Source organism: Euprymna scolopes, chromosome 30, assembly GCF_053919585.1.
Source record: "Euprymna scolopes isolate OS-2025 chromosome 30, ASM5391958v1, whole genome shotgun sequence".
NCBI lineage: Eukaryota > Metazoa > Mollusca > Cephalopoda > Sepiida > Sepiolidae > Euprymna > Euprymna scolopes.
In genome coordinates, this window is record NC_136511.1 from 24364755 (window position 1) to 24386892 (window position 22138).

Here is a 22138-nt window from a genome sequence, read left to right on the forward strand (position 1 = left end):
TGGGGTGTCTATTTCAAATTCGTTATTTATATGGGGAGGTTGGATGCGTCTATTTCGAAAGCCCTTCTTAACATGGGGAAGCTGGGTTATTTATTCGTTGTAAGCATACACGAAAATCTATAAAGGATGACATATCCAATGTGAACGGCGAGTTAGACTTATGAAAAAATAAAAATACCAAAAAGGTATACCAAATTGATTTTTCCCCCGTTTAAAAATTAAATTATTTCGTTTTTGTAAATAAAATTTTATTTTTATAAAAAGTACGATTGTTGAAATTTATTCTTTCGATTACTTTCGTTTAGGGGGGGGGGCACAATTAAAAAAAATTTAAAACAGAACGAAATTTAAATTTCCGTTCTATTTTTACAACAACCGTAAAACAGCGCATTCTCCGCAAGTTTTACCCCATTGTATAAGAAATAAAATTTTATTGGAAATAGAAATATATAGAACTTTTTTTTCAACTAAGTGTTGCTCCTACGTTCCGAAATAATATTTTATCAAAAATACTATGTGATGTAATAATTGTCACCACGTTCCCGGGCAACGTTACAACTGAAATGAAAGTAATTAGCAGATCTCGAAAGAACAGTACAATGCTAAGACGAATAGGTCAGAACGGATTTGGTTAAGAGACTGGAACAATAAGGGAAACAAGGAACAAGGACGGAATTCCAAAGATTAACAGTTTTAAGAAATAAACTATTACGGTAAAATGATTTGGGAGATCTAGTTACCTCTGAAGGGGAGGGATTATGCTGATTGACAGATACTGAAAATATTTACGCATAGAGATTAAAAATGTAGCACATTTCATTAAAATACTTGTAAAACAGGCATAGGGACGCAAAAATGATGGGACAGGAGTTGGGGCTTGGTTGATAATGTTCATATATATATTTCCCCTTTTCCCTTCATATAACTGAAATGGTGTTGCTATTACTTACCTCCATATTGCCCTTTTCTTTTATATTTGAAAAACTCGATTTTTATTTCTCTGTGAGTCGATGTATTTTCCTGACGCATAAACTTATCTTTGGCATTTGTAACTCTGTTCATATGGATTATCAATGCATTTTATTGGGTTAAACCTGTCCTTCCTGAATTTTACCATCTTTTGTATGTATTTTTACCATATACCTTTATATTTCTACTTTTTTTTTTCTTGTTTCTGCTTTCATAATCATTATGAAACTTTATAAATGTTCACAAACTGATACAAAGCCTTTTTTATGAAAATATGATTAAATTCATCTTTGTAGGTGCTTTTAATGCATTTATCTGCAAAATTGTATATTTTGCAAACTTCTTTCCCCTGATGAGACGAAATGCATTTTTCGAAACTCCGTGGAAAAAGGTCTTTCAAGTTTTACCTGTGCTCCTTGTCGGATAATTAAAAATTCTGTATACTTTCTTAACAGGTTTTTAATGTTTTTTTCAGAATTTGAATTGATTTTCAATGATACATATACACATATACACACACACATATATATATATATATATATATATATATATTTGTGTGTGTGTGTGTGGGTGTGGGTGTGTGTGTGTGTGAAAATGTCTGTCTGTTTGTCTGAATATGTGTACATTTTCTACCAAATATCCCTGTCAATTTTCGGTCTAGAGACTCAAGATTTGACATAAAGATTATTGAGATTTGGGAAAATCTTTTAATCGGTTTTTAGCGAAATATTTTGTTGTCAAGGCGTCAAATTTCATCTATTTGACCTTTGAAAACACTACCAAACTCCTTCTTCAATTTTGGGTCTAAACACTTGAAAATATAAATGGAGGTTATTTGGATATGGATCAGCTTTTTTAATTTGATTTGAGCTAAAAAAAATAAATGTTAAGAGGTAAAAATCGGGGGTCCAAATTAAACAAAAAATTGACCGCTGCGGTCTCTACGGTATTACTCAGCCGATTTATGGTCTAAACATATAAAAATTTTCATAAAAGGTATTCAGAGATAGGGCAAGCTTTTTTTTTTACTGATTTGGGTCGAAAATTTGAGCTGCCAAGGGGCCAAAGTCAGGAAGATTTGCATTTTGCGGTGTCTAGCAAACTACTCAGCCAATTTGGGGTCTAAACATTTGAAATTTATACATAACGGGTATTCAGACATGCGGCAAGTTTGGTAGTCTGCAAAGCCAAGTCTTTTACCTTTGACCTCTTGGCAACCAAATTTTTGCCCCAAAACTGATTAAAACGTTTGCTGCTTGTAAATTTCAAATATTTAGACACAACATTTGCTGAATAGTTTGCTAGAAACCGTAAAGGTCAGATTTTTTTTTTAACGATTAAAAATTTTGCCCTATGTTTGAATACACTTTATGTAAAATTTCCCATATTTAGACACAAAATTGGCTGAAAGGTCAATTTTTTTAACTTTGACCCCAATTTGGACCATTTTATATTTATTGTTTTGGGCTCAAATTAAAAAAAAAATGATATATGTCAAACGAACTTACATCTAATATTTCAAGTGTTTAGTCCCAAAATTATCAGAGGAATTTGGTAGAATTTTCAAGCGTCAAATCTCTGAACTTTGACCGCTTTACTGCGAAATTTCTGGCCGAACACCGATTAAAAAAGATTTTTCTATATCTCAATACCCCTCATGTATAATCTCGAGTCTGTTGTCTAAAATTGACTAAGTAATTTTGTAGGGAAATACACACACATGTACATATTTGTCGGCTTAAAATAAAACCGATTAGCTTATATATCTATATATCTTAAAAATGAAACTGTCAGACACACACACAGACAATTTCACTTTTATAGATATATAGATAGATAAGTTAATCGGCTTTTTTTTAAGCCGAAAAATAGCTAAAGTCAAAATTAAAAATTTGCAACATGACAGCTATAAGTCGAACGAGTTTATATTTTTACGCATGCGCAAATATACATTTATACGTTTAATTCGGTCAATTTTAAAGTTTTTATAAGTGTGTACCTTTATGTCAGAATTATAGCAAAAGACGCAGGAGAGCTAACGGTGTTGGTTTCGATTCATGCTGATGGCACATAAGTCATGTATTTTTGTACTTTTGAAATCACGGATATACATCAGGTACAATATGATAATCAATATAGAATTGGCTCTATAAAAATAATAAATACGAAAGCTGTATAATACCATATTTAAGTATATTTTAAAGCCGGGCAACGTTGTGTGGCCTGCTAAAAATTTAACAAACTAAAGTATATAAAAGAAAAATAAATTGACAAAGTCTTACCTGATGCAATGGTCACTCCCAAAAGGATACAGACAACAAATTGTCCAAACACCAGTGTCTTCATTTCAATATTGTGAATAAAAACCTTGGAAATACGTTGTTTTTTTTTGTTTTTTTTTTTACTGAAAATGAAAAATATTTTGAAAGTGAGATCGTTTCAAAAATTTACGCCTGGTAAAATAACGTTTGAGATCCGAAGGCCGGTTGTCCTGTCGTCTGTAAAATCCGTTTCACAACTTGACTGGATAACCGTTTATTTTTAACAAGTGGCCGACGAGGGCGTCGACAGAAAGCGACAGTTTTAATAGTGCCCGGTTCGTTACCTTCTCTTTTTTTTAGTTCTTTTTTTTTTTTTTTTTTTTTTTTTACTGCCTTTTGCCTTTTCACATCCCAAGTGAATTGCAATCACAGTAAGATTTTCAACCGATTACTCAGAGTTATTCGTGATTCAATCCCCGGCTTCTCGTTGCTCTTTTCTATATTTTAATTGCAGCTGTCCTCGTTGGAGAAAAGTCTTCGTGGAACGAACATATATCAACAGGGTCTGAAATATAGAAGGAAATAATTTAGATATTTCGGAGATGAGCTTGTATTTTTATGTATATGCAAACTATTGCAAACTATTACAAACTTTTGCAAACTATTGCAAACTATTGCAAACTTTGTATTTTTATGTATATGCAAACTATTGCAAACTTTGTATTTTTATGTATATGCAAACTATTGAAAACTATTGCAAACTATTGCAAACTTTTGCAAACTATTGCAAACTATTGCAAACTTTGCAAACTATTGCAAACTATTGCAAAAGTCATCTTCTTCAAAATATTAAAATCCCTCAAATAAATTAGACATCAGTCCAAATCAATATGACCACAAAAACACAAATTACACGGATGCAAACATGCAACCCTTTGTTTTTTGCAGGTTTGAATCTCCGATAAATATAATATCGTACGGAACCTTGATCGAACAGCACTATTGTCTCTGCAATAATACATATGAGAGCGCTAATAATTAAAATAGGATATTAAAGCGTATTATACGACCGAACAACTCTGGGTAGCTTGCGATTATATGCACACACATACACACACACACACACACACACACACACACATATATATATATATATATATATATATATATATATATATATATATATATATATCGCTTATGAATCGTCAGATCAAACGTTAAATATACATGGCCAAATATAGTTTATTTAGTCCTATCCAGACCGCCGTACTTAATTTTAAACAAACATTATGTGTGTGTTTTTTTTATTTCGCTACGCCACTCTATAGAGTTATTAAAAAAATAGTATTATTTGAAATTCAAGTACTTATATTGTAATATTCTTGGGTATTCTTATAGCAAATCGTCCTAAATCTTATTTAGACGGAAAAATTATTTGGTGCAAAAATCTTTTTAAAAAAATATTTAAATGTTTTATCGATTGACACAACAATGGCGATGAATTGTGTGGTTTTTGAAAATTTTAAATTCAAAATTCTATTAAAAATAGTAGAAAATATGTATATTATTCTTCTTTTCATATGATAAATTCAGACTTTTACCTTTCTGGAAAAAAGTGGCTCAAGAATTATGGATTTTAATAGATTTTAATTCGTTTAAAAAAAAAAAAACATGTATATTTTTCCATTTTTTGGCCGTGTCTACACTTATTGTTCCGCGATAAAATAATATAATTTTTAGAAACTCATTTTTAGTGTGGGCTTTGTTAACTATTTTGTACTTTCACCTATCAACCTAATAAATAAAAAAAAATTCATTAAAAATTAATTTAACTTGAAAATTTCCTCTAAAAAAAGCATCGTCTGTTAAACTACCAAAGGTTATCTTCGAGTTTAGCCACCCCGTGTTCACAAAATACAAAACTTGGAAACCATAGTAAATATGATGGTGCTTGTTAAAATAGAGTCAATAGATCTTTTTTTTAATGTGTCATTCTAAGCAGTACTTACTTGTCATGTCGAAAATAGTAATATATCCAAAACTTACGAAAATTCATCAAGTAGAAAAGAATTTATAGTTATTTTTACAGAAAATTTGGGAAAATTGCATTTTCTCCAGATATGAATATTTGGAAGATTGTGAAAATAGGGGAAATACTTATGTCCCTTTGGACAGTTTAATCACGGATTTTTTTTCAGACCATACCGATGGACATTTTTTTTTAAATAAAACACGATAGCAGTTGTTCTACTCGATGAATTTTCGTAATTTTTGAATATGTTAGAATTTTCGACATGACAAAAAAAAACAACAGTAAATGCAAATTCTGTAGCTAAAGAGACGAAACAATAAATCCTATGAGTGCAGCACACAAATCTAAAAAAAAAATTACTAGAACGGAGACAACTGTATGGAGAAGGCATTACCCTGGAAACTATGCAAACAACAGTATGGATGCATACATACACATAAATTCTACATCCACAATCCAGAGTCAGTACTGAAATATGAAAATAACAAAGGCTACAGTAATGCCGACGCTCTCCTACATGCAGCACATGGTAATAACCAGGCATAAAACTCTTGCAGGGAGGTGTTGACCTTTTCTTAAATACAACGCCTGGAATTCCCAAATTGATCACTCACATGGTACTGACCGGGTTCAGCGTTTCTTAACTTTGGTGGTCTTACGGGAACCACTATGTAAACGTGATTACGCCCTATATACAAAAAAAAAAAAAAAAAAAAAACAAGGTGTCTTCCACATATTAAGAATAACTTTTTTATTTAGAAAGCCGTTCTTAACATAGAGAATGGGATTATCTAACGTCGATATAGTGTGTTAGAAATATGCTTCAATTTTTTTTTTTTTAAATATTGCGTGAATTTAACAAAAACCTGTTATCTTCTGACCACTGATTGGATAACTGCTTCGTTAACTTCCGTCTGAGTATGTAATATACCGGAAGATGCTAGCGCGAGGTTACCTAAGATTGGGGCATAAACTGTATAAGTACCAAAAACTTTAATTCCATCTAAAACTAATAACATAAAATCTTCTTTTCGAAGAACTTCATATCGGTGGATCATAATATCACATGGCTGCTTTCCTGCTGACTACAATATAGTCATCTCCAAGCCCAAGAGTAACAAATACATGTCAAGCCGTTATTTTAATTCATCTCTATCTATTGTTCACACTCCTCTCATGATATTTTCCATCATTTAACTAACTATTCCATTAACTCGAGTGGCTTTTTTCTATGCCATGGCTCAGATGTGTTGTTGCCTGATGAGATGAGCAACATCCCTGGTTCTACGCAGTTCTAGGAGGTCATCTCTCCCGGGTTTTTCCTCGTCAGTTACCTTAGTGCTAATTGCCTGGGTTGTCCTTACCGAGGAATGCCGAGGGACTTCCAAGCACTTTTTTTTGCAGGTCACCGTATCTTTCTTCGAGGGCACTGGCTTTTCTAATTCCACTTTCATACTCTTGTGTCACATCATCACAACGTGAGCGAAGAGTTGAATAGCCCTCAAGTCGTGAATCAGTTATTAAATCATTTCTCTCTGATATGTTCATAAGAGTAGTGGTTGATGGTCAGAAATCGAAAGCCCACAGTAATAATATTGGAGTCCCTCAAGGGTCCATCTTGGTCCCAACTCTCTTCCTAATCTATATCAATGATCTCCCAAATCACATCCTAAGATCATTCGTAGACATTTATGCTGACAACACTACCATCTATGGCAACATATCAAAGACCGTTCTCTGATTTTTTCTCCTCTGATCTTCAGCACGTTGTACAAGGAGGAAAGATGTGCCTGATTACATTTAATGCATCTAAAACCAAGCTTTTATCTTTACATCATCAAAGTTATTATCCACATCTGGCATCAATTGAAATGAATGGCTCTCGTCTTGGAGGTGCTAAATGTTTTGACAAGCTTCTGGGGTTGACATTTACTCCTAATCTGAAATGGAACACTTACATCAAATCTATTGCCAAGCTCGCTGGAAAAATGTCGGATGCTTTTACGCTCCATTAAATATCTGTCTGCTGATTCAATTCTCTCTATATATAAAACACAGGTACGTCCAAGGATGGAGTTGCCATATATGGGCAGGAGCTGTTAGAAGCGTATGCTGCCTTGACAGAGTTCGAAATAGATTTCGTAGCCTAGTAGGGGATGCCCTTTTCCCTTCCTTGCGATCTCTTTCTCGTAGAAGAGAATATGGGAGTCTGTCTTTGCTTTATCTTTATTTCCATAGCAAGTGCTCGTCTGAGCTTCAATCTATGCCCCCGTCACCAAACTTCACGAGAAATACTCGTTTAGATGAACACACTATCGATAATTTCCCCCACACTTTATTTGTGCCTAAACCTAAACGTAGATTCCATGAACAAAGTTTCTTTCTTAAAACTGCCCGCCTGTGGAACTCTCTCCCGTTTGCCTACTTTCCAGCTCACTACAATCTGGTAGTCTTCAAGTGCAACGTTAACAAATTCTTGATGAACCGTTCCCTTTAGGAATCCAATTTACCATATTTTCGCTACTAACAACTACTAGCATATTATCCACTTGACTATTATACACTCAATAACCTTTATCCTCGAGTAGCCTCTGGGTCTTGATAAGTTGTTATTCCTACGTTTAAAAAATCATTACGTATTAGAAAGATAGAGAAATAAAAGTTTGGCGCATTTTTACGACTAAGTCATCAAATATGATACTTGATGAAACGGTTGATTAAGAAAGCTTATTCATGGGAAATTAATTACTCCTATGGAAATACTCTTCATAGACGTTTTTAAACACTCGTGTCATGAAAAAGGGCGCTGACTCCAAATTGTGACAAATATTTTTAAAAGCAAGTAAAAAACATGACACTTGATACAATTTATAATATATCTATCTTCCATCGCATTTAAATTGATGTTAAAACCCAGTTTTTATATTTCAATGTTATTCAAACGAGCTTCTTAATATACGCAGTAATTGATATGGGAGCGACGAATAAAACCGGTGATAATCTGCATATTTAAAAAAAAATGTTTCTTAATTAATTATTCATTTATATGTTTTTTTTAATTAGATTATTGGTCGCATTTATCTATTACCCTCGGTTTTATTTATGCATATTTTTACATTGTGCATAATTGCGTAAAGTTCTTCAATGCCGAGATGACTTCCTCGCTTCCAAAACACCGGATTTCTGCGCTAATGGGATGAATAAACTTTTTATTTTGTGTCGCTTCTAATGCTTCTTATTTCGAATAATAAAGTTTATTACGAAAAGAAGTTATGATTTTTTTTTAACTTAAGCGTAAAACACGAAATAATTTTTGCACCAATCTCATATTTAATCATGTTCTATGGGTTTTTTTTATCAGATTATTGGCCTCATTTATCTATTACCCTCAGTTTTATTCATGCATATTTTTATATTGTGCGTAGCATTTAGGATGAAAACGTTCTAGCACACTAACATGTATTTATCTCTATCTACATCACTTTCTAACCCCCCCCACATATATATATATATATATATATATATAGTAAGTTATAAAATGTATATGGGAATTAAGCTACACTGAATATTCCGCGTTTCATCCACTCTAGGACTCTTCAGGCTCATGCGCGAATTCTGTGGTTGTTTGTCGTTTTTATATGCGCATCTTCTATTGAGATTTTAGTTAGCCAATCAGCTTTCTAGTATCCACCGCGCCCTTCCTATCAACCAATGAGCATGCATTTATCGGACAAAGGCCTATTTGACCTCTGCTTGACCTGTTCCTTTATGTGTGTTCTATTTAGCCCGGACTTTTAATTACTTCATCTGTTTTAGATCATATAGGTTAGTGTTTTTTTTATTATTAATGTTAGTTCATATATAAATATATATATATGTTTACATACATATATGCACATATATATACATATATCTATATACATACATATATGATTGATCGTTTATGTATATTAATGTTTATTTAATTTATTTATTTGTTTATTTTCTATTGTTTTTGTTAGTTTTAAAACTATTTTGTATCGCTATCCTAGAGTAAATTTTATCTTGTGAACACAGTTGTTTGCTATTTCTCTTCTACAGTTTAATAGATGTTGTGGTTCTTTAAAGTACGGGATAACAAATTTTTCATGAAGGCATAATCTACATGGGTCGTCTAGGTCCCTACAAGTGGTAGCTTGTCTTATTATTTTCCATTCGACTACTGGCGAATGCTCGCTTTCCTTGAGTTCCCAGTATTTATTCGCTAATGTTGTTTTCATACGCTGTTTTTTTTATTGTTTAATGTACTTTTGTGGTCATAATATCAAGTTTTGAAATCTAAGGAAGTCATACCTACGTAATGCGTCTTGTTATTCGGGTTTTCTTTCGCAAATATATATATATATATATATATATATATATATATATATATATATATATATATGAAATAAAATGTATAATTACATTTACCAAAATGATCCAAGATGGAAAACACTTAAATGTAATATAAATATTAAAGAATTAATATTTATAAAGTAATCTCAACCAGATATAAAAGATCAATGAAACCAAATAGGAGGTAGAGCTTATAATAAGAGCAAACAGTTAATAAAACAGTTTTTCTTCTTCCCTGATCTTTCTTAATTACATTATGTCTCGGCAGCCGTGTGAAAAGCATATCTTAATTTTCTTTTATTAATATTATTGGATTTCCCCCCTTTTCCTTGTACATATTTATGAATTATTCCACGGATTTCGGCCTTTTGGATTATTTTGGACATCTTCCAATTACGTGATTTCCTTGGATTTTACTTGTGCGAATGGGAATTCAATTAACTTTCTTGGATTTCTTTTTTTTGAGTTTTCCATCATTGGATTATTTACCTTTCATCATCCATTAACGTGTAATCATCTTTTTCTTCACCATATTCCCCCTGTTTTACTTTTTGTTATCACCTAAGATCTTTGACTTACTTGCAGTTTCATTAAATACTTTTGTATGCAAAATCCGATCCCGCATTTTGCTAATTCCTACCCTCTGATGAGAACGAAAGTATTTCTTCGAAACTCCGCGGATTAAGGACTATCCACTTATCAAGTGTTTCCTTTTTAGATTAAACATGTGTTTAACTCTTTTTGAAAGTGTTTTTAACATGTTTTATTTACTGTTTGCTCTTATATATATATATATATATATATATATATATATATATATATATATATATATATATATATATATATATATGGCCATGTCTGTTTTTGTGCGGAACAAACTCCTCTCTAAATTTTTTGTCTATAGACCTGAAACTTGATATATAGAAAATTTAGCCCCTAGGAACAAATTCGATGTGGTATTAAGCCGGTAAATATAACTACTAACGCGTTAAAATTGAAAACAAAATCATTGACCTTGTGCAGCCTTTTTAGATGCCTCGGTCGTAAAAATGTCCAGATCGTTATTTGCCACATCTCTGTTGAGACACTGAAATCGATGAACTGATCTCTGTTTTTGTTTCTGTTTTAAACTCAAATGAACCATGATACTTGACTTTTGGATTTTAAATTTTAATTCAAGCCAATATTAAAGTAATTTGAGAAAATCAACATTACGTTCTCTACAGTGCAATCTATTCTACAATGCATCTTATGATAGTACTCCTGCACACAGACAGCCGTCATCAAAGAACACCAAAGACTTTTTAAAACAGAAACGTATAACACGATTGTTAAATCAATTTTACTGAGTATTCAAACTAGATACGCAAACAACGAAAACCAAATATCTTTCTAAACAAAAACGTATAATTTAAATTATAAGAAAAATGTAAAATAAAATTAGCTCGCTACGCAAACAAATATAGTAAACGTTCAGCTATGTTTAAAAAATCGTTTTAAAAAATTTCGAAATAAATTTATTTTTAATTTGCAAACATTTCTAAAAAAGTAGGTTAGAAATTTTATAAATAATTTTTTTGCGCTTTTCTTTCGGCAAAGTTCTTCATAACACTATCAAAATTAAGTCTATCGGCAAGTTCTCTCTTTTTCTGGAGAGAACTGCAAAGTCTGCAAAACTTGCCGGACTAATTTCTGATTGGATGTATATCTTTTGTGAGCTTCAGTTTCAAGATAGAACACTCACAACTAGAAAGGCTAACAGCTGTCCTTGGTATAGATCAATTATAGATTATTCCATGAAACTTTTGCAAAATTTTTTTTTTTTTGTATTACAATTTCACCCCAAACAAGGCACATTGCCAGTTTGTTGTAGTGAGCTATTATCAGGGACATATGCTACAGGGGCACTTTGTGAGGAGTTGGGCAGCAAGATGTCGGTTCACGTTACACATGAACTTCTGTATATTAGTACAGTTGGGGAAGCAGAAACTCGGAAGGGAATTCCAAAGTCCAGCGGTTCTGGGGAAGAAACTACTGGACTAAAAGGCTGTCTTGCATCTCGGGATTTCAGCTGTGAAGGGGTGGGATGTTGCTGCTTGTCGGGGTTGTCGGGGTACTTACGTCAAAGGAAGGACAAGTGCTTGCATTTCGTCAGATCATTAACCATTAAAATACTTGTAGAACAGGCAGAGGGATGCTGCATTTCGTCGATGTGACAGAGGCTGAAGCTTAGATGACAGTTCAAGACCTATTAGGTTGGTGACTCTCTTTTGAACCCTGTCTAGGAGTGAGAGACTAGTAGCAGATGCACCAGCCCAAATATGATAACAATACTCCATACATAGGCGAATGGTTGCCTTATAGAGGTACCGGATACTTTCGGGCTTTAGTAGGTTTCTAGCACAGTAGAGAGAACCTACCTTTTTCTCAGCGTTTCTGGCACTGCACTCAATGTAATTTATCCAACTCATTTTTCCTGTGAACGTTAGGCCCCCGTTTTTTTATATATATTTTTAATATAAAACAGGAGCATTCAACTTAAAATATCTATTTTCATTGGACATAAAACTGATGCTACAATGGAAAAACTCGTTCTAAAACAGTATTACACACGGTTTCACTAAAAACGTACGACTACAGATTATCTACGATCAATGTACGACTAATTGCCGCTGCTGATGATTAAAGCTACTTCGACGCAGGGCATCAGCTAAGTCGTCAGCGTAAAATATAGTAAAACAATCGTGCAATAAAAAATGAAACAAATATACTCAGAAGTTTCGAGAGTTTTTTTGTTTTGTTTTTTTGGCAACTATATTTTTAAGTCTATACCTAAAAAGATATTTACTAAAAGAAATCTATAAAAAATATTTACTTAAAAAATACCCATGTTTCATTAAATATTTCATCTTACGAAAACGACCTAAGTTCATTACCGCAAAAAATAGTGTTATAAACAAGAAAACGACTTTACTCAGAGTCGCGATTCTTTTCGGCAATTCTTTAAAATTCTAAGTATTAATAATAATGATTTTATTTCTTTACTAGCTGTACCCGGCCACGCGTTGCTGTGGCTCAGTTTGTTAAAATGGAACACATGTGAAAGTAGAGAAAAGTTTGATTCTTTTTTTCAAGAGAATGTACAAATTATTTATTTTTTTTTTAACAGATGTTAAGAAAATAAACAGAAAAATACTTCCATCATTAATTATGAAAAAAAAATAAATAAAATACGATAAAACTTGCTGAGTATGCACTGTTTTACGGTTGTTGTAAAACTGGAACGGTAACTTAAATTTCGCTTCATTTTAATCTTTGTTAATTATTTAAGTGCCCCCCAACGAATATAATCCAAACAGTAACATTCAACAATTGTACTTTATCTATATAAAACACAAAATGGGTGTTTGTATTACTGTACACATAGATTCGAGAAAGTTGTGAAAAAACAAAAAAAACAAATATATAACAAATAAATGTTATCAAACCAAGATAAGTTACTTTTCTGCCAAACTGGATAGATATATTTTTCGTGTTTTTATTCAATGTAACATATTTATTCAGCTCGAAAACCATACAGTGTTTACCGATGTATTCGAAAATTCAAGATGGCGTCTCACACCCTCATTAACACCGTAAGTATGGAAGAAGGTGTTATAAATAAAAAACTATACAAAATTTACAACATCTTTTCCCACACTTACCGTGTTAAAGAGAGAATCAGACGCCATCTCGAATGTTCCAATACATCGGTAAACACTGTATGGTTTTCGAGCTGAATAAACATGTTACATTGAATTGGGAAACACCTTTTTCTATACTTACGGTGTAAAAGAGGGTGTGAGACGCCTTCCTGAATGTTCGAATACATCGCCCGGTAAACACTGTATGGTTTTCGAGCCGAATAAATATATTACATTGAATAAAAACACGAAAAGATATCCAGTTTGGCAGAAAAGTAACTGATCTTGGCTTTGAGAACATTTATTTGTTATGTATTATTTTTTTTTTATTTTGACAACTTTTTCGAATCTATGTGTACAGTAATACAAACCCCCTTCGGAGGTTGGAATGCCCCCCCCCACCTAAAATGTAGTTGGAAAAAGCGATTTTATAGTGAGATTAAAGAATGGTTAGTCTAAAAAAAGGGTGAAAAACACAACAAATAAGCAATTAATAATTATTACCAAAAGCAGTAAATGCTACTTTTAAGTAATAGTCGTAGAGTGATAGAGTGTAAGTAAAACCTGGAATATCCGGTTGTTTCGTTTCGTTTTAACAATGGAAAGAGCAGAAAATGGAGAGAAAAGAAAGAAAGAAGGAAAGACCGAAAGGAAAGATAAAGATAGGGAAGTACCCCCACCACCATCACCCATAAAGCAAAAACACAACGAAAGGTAAGAAAGAAAGAAAGAAAGAAAGAAAGAAAGCAAAAAAGCACGTAAGGAAAGAGCGAAACGAAAGTTGTGGTTGTGTAAGTAAGGAAGTTTGGTGCGTTTCACGTAAATGTCAATTCAGGTTTTCATTAAACTTTAACCACGCGGGTTATAACGAAATCGAAGTAATGTAATTGTGAATTCAATTCCAGGTAACGGATTGTGTTCTGTTTGAATCTAATTTTATTATAATAAATGCTTTATAAATTGTGTTTATGTTTTATGCTAACCAATGGCAAAGTAAGCATGGTTCGTTTCAGTGTAAGTACAGTCCAGTTTTTAGATAAATTCTAACCGGTGATCGGTTTTAAATGTCTCCTGTGAACGTTCTGGTACGGTGTAAGTGAGTGGCGGTGGTAGCATGAATTTGGTAGAGAGAGTTTACTTTACTACTTCCATTAAATGTAACCGATTTTTACAGTGGACTCTCACCAGACAGAATATAGGAAACTGTGATCAGCGAGATCCTTGATATGTAACAACCCTATAACATACGGCAGATGTCGTGATTCAGTTTGTGAATGATACGGCTGCACCAAATCTATACAGGTGCAGTCCTATAAACGTCAAAGTCGGAGGGGAAAAAATGAGTTCATTTTATTTATATAGAGAAGAGAAGATTAGTGAAATAAAGAAAAAAACGAATTAAGTCAGTCACAACTTTCAACCGAGATATTCTTTTTTTTTTTTTTTTTGCAAATTAAATTTTAAATATAACGTTATTCTTTAATATTTAAATTTTGTAACACAATAACAATGTACCACTTTGAAAAGGTATTATCATTATTATTATTATTATTATTATTATTATTATTATTATTATTATTATTATTATTATTATTATTATTATCATCATCATCATTAGCTCACATGGAGCTTTCACACAAGTCAACAAACGATCTGATTGGAAACCTGTGGTATTCTCAGGAAGCTGAGTGACAACAAGTCTTCCCAGACGTCCAGCGCTCTCCACCTCCTTCGATAGCATTTGCAAATGAATTTGCATCATCGCAACAGCCGCTTACCGTTGATTTCTCGCTAGTAGTGGGCATTGGTTTATACTGGAATTTAAGTGGCACTCAGCCTCCCCAAGGTCCCAGTTCTCTTTGCGCTTTTCCAGCCGAGGTCTGGTTGGCGCTCGCTCCTCGGTCTTTCAGTCCTTATTGACCCTTCTCGGCCCTTTGGTATCATTTTGGGGGGGGATCGGTGATGGGGGGATGCATGATTGTGGTGTAGAACTTGTAAATGTGCAGTTTCGGTGTTTTTCATTTCCTGTAACGCTTATTCGTTATATTGTCTCGTATTATTCTCCGTATTCAAGGGGTTTCCTTAATATTTCAGTCGTTTTCATTATCGTTAGTCGTTGTACTTTTATTGTACAGTTATTCCTCTGATTCCAATTTTTGACATTCTTTTTTTCGAAGTGTTTCAGAATTGTTCCTAGTGCTCCTACTATTATCGGTACTATTTGGACTTTCTTCATCATCCAAATCCCTTTTAACTCTCTGGCTAGCGCTCTGTGTATTTGCTTCGTTTCTCCTTTTCTTTTTTCTTTCATACTCACCCTGTGATCAGCTGGGACTGCAAAGTCCACGATTTGACAGGATTTTTCTTTCTTGTTAATTATTACGACATCTGGTCTTCTTGCTTTGATGGGTTTGTCCGTCTGTATTTCCATGTCCCATAGGATTTTGTGGTTCTCGTTTTCGAGTGCTGTTGCAGCTGTATGCTTGTACCATTTGTCTGTGCGCTCAAAATGCAGACGTTTACACAATTCCCAGTGTACCACCCTCCCCACTTGGTCATGCCTGGTTTTGTATTCCTTTTGGACAAGTTTGCTGCATTCGCTTACTATATGGTTTATTGTTTCGTCTCTTTGTTCACAGACTCTACATTCGCCGAATATATGTCAATCTATGTCACGGTAACATATATTGAGCGTGTTTTAACAGTATTTTATCTGGGTTTTTATTTATAAAACCTTTTCCCAAACTTACCGTGTTAAAGAAAGAATCAGACGCCGTCTTGAATTTTCCAATACATCGGTAAACATTGCATGTTTTTTCGAGCTGAATAAACATGTTACATTGAATAAAAACACGAAAAATATATCCAGTTTGGTAGAAAAGTAACTTATCTTGCTTTTGATAACATTTATTTTTTATATATTTGTTTATGGACAACTTTTTCGAATCTATGCGTACAGTAATACAAACCCGCTAGTGCACTTACCTGACCGCGCTATTTTTTAAATCGTATTTCCAAGTTTAATTAAAGTTTTATATGTTTTTTTTTATTCAATTGTAAGGTTAAAGTACAATATATATATATATATATATATATATATATATAATTTTAAAAAAAGGGATTTTTTTAACCATCTATTAATTATAAAGTTAACTGTTGTAATTCGAAAGTCGTCCACTTGTTGTGCACGTGAAAGGCTAATTTCTACCGGAAATGGCGAATAGTCCCGCAGTTACGAAAAATATTTTTATTTTATTAAATATATTTTTATAATTTGCGATCTTAATGATAAAACCTTAATTAAACGTGGAAATGCGATTTAAAAAAATAGCGCAGATCACTCTCTGCATCAGCACCGAAAGTACAGAATAGTTAGAAAACATCCTCCCTCCCCATGTTAAGAATGGCTTTCTTAATAATGTTAATTATTCAGTACTGTTCCTTGTCTGCTTTAAGTTTAACTTTTGTTTAATAAATTGTAAGGTGAAAGTCCAGAATAGTTACAAAACATCCCTATCCCCATGTTAAGAATGGCTTTCTAAATAATAATGTCATTATTTCAGAGGGGTAGCTTCTCTGCATAAGTGCCATGTTTTGTTATTAAATTGTTAGTTGAAAGGACAGAATAGTTACAAAATACCATCCCCATGTTAAGAATGTCTTTCTAAATAACATTATTTCAGCACTGTACTTTCTATGCATACGTACTATCTATTTTTGTTTATTAAATTGTTAGGTGAAAGTATAGAATAGATGCAAAACTCCCTCCTCATGTTAAGAATAGCTTTCTAAATAACGGTATAATTTCAGCACTGTACCTTCTCTGCATAAGTACTATCTTTTGCTTATTAAATTGTTAGGTGAAAATATAAAATAGTTACAGAACACTCTCCCTTTCCCAAGTTAAGAATGGCTTTCTTAATAGCGTTATTTATGCACAGTAACTTCTCTGCATAAGTACCATGTTTTGTTTATTAAATTGTAAGGTGAAAGTATAGTATTCATGCAGAGAGTGATCCGTGTTGTAATAATAACGTTAATATGTAAAAAGACATTCTTAAAATGGGGAGGGTGTATTTTAACCTTAAAATTGAATAAAAAACATTTTAAAAATAGCGCGGACAAAGAAAAAACGGGTTTGTATCACTGTACACATAGATTCAAAAATGTTGTCAAAAAATATATATAGCAAATAAATGTTATCAAAGGCAAGATAAATTACTTTTCTACCAAACTGGATATATTTTTCGTGTTTTTATTCAATGTAACATATTTATTCAGCTCGAAAAACATCCATATTTTAACTTCCCACAATAAAAAATTATAAATATAGTATATTCAATATATAAAATGTTCCGTGTTTTCTCATTATATGTTTCTGTAATTATATTGAAGCGGTTAGCTCCCAGAAGGCTTACATATTTTATCAGCCAGTTTTGCCTGTTTTTTCAGAGAGGGTATTTTTTTTGCAGGAAACATATCATAAACTCAAACTTTTTATAATAAAAGTTAAATTGAAATATACTGCAAATTAAACATCACAATAATGGTGCAACATATTTTGAAATTAGAAAAATAAAAAACAAAAAAACTTTGTTTTAGCATATTAAAAGTATTTAGGTTGGTAGATAATTAAATTCTACTGTATTGGTATAAGTTTTTTCTTTGCTGTTGTTTCTTGCTTTTTACAATTTTAGATCGTATTTTAAACTAAACTTCGGAGGTTGGAATACCCCCCACCTAAAATGTTCTTGGAAAAATCGATTTTATAGTGAGATTTAAGGATGATTAGTCGAAAAAAAGGTGAAATACAAAACAAATAATCAATAAATAATTGTTACCAAAGGCAATAAATGCTACTTTTTACTTACATGAATGAGTTTATTTTATGTTTTAAAGTATTTTCAAGCGCTTTTCTTTATTTTTTTAATAATCTAATGGGGGTATGTGGGTGCAAAATATCTCCAGATTTTCTATGATTCCCCGCTAGATTTCAAACGAAATCTCCAGATCTAGCAGGAAAACCGCTAAATTGTAACACAGGTCACGTGACAGGAAGCGGTAAAAAAAAAAAATATAAAAAGAAAGATTAAAAAAAAAAGAAAATCAACTGACAAAAAGAGTAGACCCAACAAAACATTTTCAAGAAAAAATAAATATTTATTTAAAAATTTGTTGCAGTACAATGGATTTCATAAAGTCAAAATACATTGTGATGTCATAATGCACCACGCCCTAACTATTAAGGTTTTTTTTAAATAATAATAGTAGATTTTCCTTCCTGAAACCTCTTTTCCACAAGAGCCTGTATCTGCTCTATACTTATTTTCTTGGTAAGTTCTCATAATGCTTCGTTCTGGTGCAAAGTGTTCTCACAAGTATTGTCTCCCTGCTAGTATATATATATATATATATACTTTTAGAACACTTTGCTCTAGAACTAAGCATCATAATGACTTAGTCCACAATACCTTGTAGTCTACATTGCACTGTAGAGAAGCTGCTATTGATTTTATTCATAAAATTATGTTCTATATACATTGGTTTGAATTAAAGTTTAAAATGCAAAAGTCAAGTATCATACTTCAGCTGAGTGCTAAATAGAAACAATCATTTTCAACGCGCCCCTGTAATATCAAAGAACATGCTGGTGAGTTTATATGCCGGTTCGTTGGTTTTTGATGCTAATGAAACTTTGTTTGGTTTGGTTTGGTTTGGTGGTAATAATACTTCTCAAATGCACTCGTTATGTTAGGCTGTATAAGATGTTAACTTTAGCCAAAATCGCCTACCATTTCTTTCGTTGGCTTATTTCGATTATCGATTATCGATACTCATTGAACATATTCCGATATTAGCCTATGTTAGAACACTACCGGTTATACGAAGTATCTTCGTCTAAAATTTCATAAATATGGGCCCAGTCGTGTTCGAGTCCATAGGGAACGAACTCCCATACAAATACATACAAAGTTCTTTTTATATTATAGTAGAGATATATATCGTTAAAAATAAATGCGACGCGTACATTGTCATGTATATATGTGTGAGTGTGTGTGTATATACATACATATATATATACATACATATACATATATTCATACATATATATGTGTGTGTGTTGTGTGTGTGTGTGTCTGTGTGTGTGTGTGTGTGTGTGGAGGGAGATACATTTTGTCTTTTATTAACGACAGTTAAGCTATTGAATATGGCGTCCTTTTTGTGCGTTTCTCAAACGAGAGGCTAATCTGATAAATTGTCCCCAGGTCACACATGATTTTCATTTTGACAAGAGAGGAAATAAGGTCAGAGATCACAGTTTAATTGTCGCTTATTCTAATTGTTTCTATTTAATTTATATACGTTTTTTCTATTGTTCTCTTTGGGTGCGGACATTTTAATGTCGGCTCATTTTTTTATCGACAGGAAAACCATGGTTGCCATTCAGGTTTGCACGCCCTCTACCAAAGTTCGGCCTATTTGTTTATCCGCTCCCCCAATTATATTTAGGAAATTTAAATGAGCTATGGAGATTGTCGTAATTTATTCATTGACTTCCAAAGAACCAGATGATAATTGTTGGCATTCGTTACCCCGATATCTTTCAAATAAGAGTTTTTTTTTTTCTAGAAAGAAATTGAATCCTCATGAACAGGCCAGATCTTTAAAAGAAAATCTTTCTGTGGAACGAATTGGATTTAAACTTGGCGTAACTAGACGGTCAGTCAGCATCACCTCCCTGATAATGATGATGAAGATAATAATGGAGATAATGATGATGATGATTGATCTTAATGATAGTAATGAAGATGATGATGATGATGATAATGGTGATGATAATGATGATTTATGATGATGATAATGATGATCATGATTTATGATGATGATGATGATTATGATGATGATGATTAATGAAAGTTGATGATGATGAAGATTATGATAATGAAAATTATGGTGATGATAATGATGATGATGATAATTGATAATGATGAAAATCATGATGATGATGATGACGATGAGGATGGTAATTATGCTTGATGATCATGATTGATGATGAAAATAATGATGATGATGATGATGATGATGATGATGATGATGATGACGACGACGACGACAATGATGATAATCATGATTGATGATGAAGAAAATGAGGTTGATGGGGATGATTGTTATTATGAATTATCCTGCTGAATATCATTAATTATATAATTATTGTTGGCATCTTTCTAATTAAATTGAATACACACTGAAAAATACCTGCGCATTAAATACTTGTGGCAAATCTGTAACCACACATCTCATAAGTTGGTACTGATTTAAATCGACTGCAAAGTATATATATATATATATATATATATATATATATATATATATATATATATATAATGCTTGTATAGATTCGTCTCCTAGAAGTAAATCCAATGACTGCGCGTGTGTATTAAAGAGTGCTCAATGCAGGACAGACCTAGCATATAGTTTATTTATTATGCAAACATTATTGGTTATATATGTGCATATATGGTTCAGTGGAATCCTAATTCAAAGGGACCACTTCATCAGGTCAAATAAGGAGCGTGAAAGAGAGTAAAGATTAAATTCGTTTTTTTCATAAGATATTCCGGTAGTGTTTCCACTTCGGAAGAATATCCATATATATGAAATTAAATACGTATTATATACGTTTGATGACAAAACAACGCATTATTACAAAATAAACAGACATTTATTTTGTTTGGAATTTTATTGCAATTCATAAATATATTTCGAAGGAAAACTTCATCTTCAGTATGTTTTTCTTTATTTTTGTTAATTTTACGGTAGCTTTTCATTCAACCTCATCCAGCGCTTCTAAGGAACAAAAATCTTAAGGTGAATCCCACGTGACTGAACGCACCATTCCGAGATTTTAAAAACTACCGTAAAAACAACAAATGGACTTCTACTTGCTGATTCTCTGCTCAAACAACAACATGGCAAAAAATATACATCAGGGTGGGCCAAAATAAGGGTCCTATTTTTAAAATTCATAATTTCATGTAAGTTTTAAGAAGTGTTTTTCTGCCGAAATTTGTTTTGTTTATTTAAAAAAAAATCTCGAAAGGATCAGTCTACACACACATAAAGTTTGGTGGGTTTAACTTTTATTTTGTGGAAGTTATTCAAATTTAAAGATAGGACCCAGATTTGGCCCACCCTATATATATATATATATATATTACCAAAGATCTAGCTTGCTTGGATCTCAGGCGTGACATTATTTTTCATTGACAAGGTCTTCTACTTACAAAGGGTAGGCACGATCACGTTGACACACCAGTCCATGTTAAGTAATCTTGAACTTTAGCCAGTAGTAAATGGGTGACCAATTGGGCATAGCAGGTGCTTCGTATCCCGTCATTGTTACCAGTGGTCCGGAGCTTTTCGTTGCCACAAGATTCAAGCAATGCCGCTTCATGTGAGGTCTGGTTCGGTATTGCGCAACCCTTGTTTCACAAAAGATTCCCGCGCAGCCATCCATACTGCCTTTCGAATTAAGCGCATTCCAATTTTGGTAACAGATTGGATGAATGCTGTTTTGTTTTTTGTTTTCTTCGGGTAATGTACTATAGACTTATTTCAACGTTACGCATATGGAATTTCATAATACGGTCACCCGACGGTTAAATGACAGCAACTGGAATGCATTCAACAGATGTTGTTTCTTTTTTTACTAAAAGCGCAATAAGCTAATACTATTCAGTAGATATCTGGGAAAAACTTTTTATTCATGTCATACTAGCAGGAATAACCTGCTTTGCCCGGATCACATAAAACAAAAA

General features: G+C 32.7%; 1 protein-coding gene across 1 annotated transcript in view; it reads right to left on the reverse strand.

Moving 5' to 3' along the window:
• LOC145254717 (uncharacterized) overlaps positions 1-22138 on the reverse strand; it is a 281182-nt gene that overhangs the window by 242359 nt on the left and 16685 nt on the right. Inside the window, exon 2 of the mRNA XM_080113438.1 lies at positions 3252-3795. Within this exon, the coding sequence (XP_079969564.1) occupies positions 3252-3315 (64 nt within the window). The 5' untranslated portion in view covers positions 3316-3795. The remainder of the gene's footprint in view (positions 1-3251; positions 3796-22138) is intronic.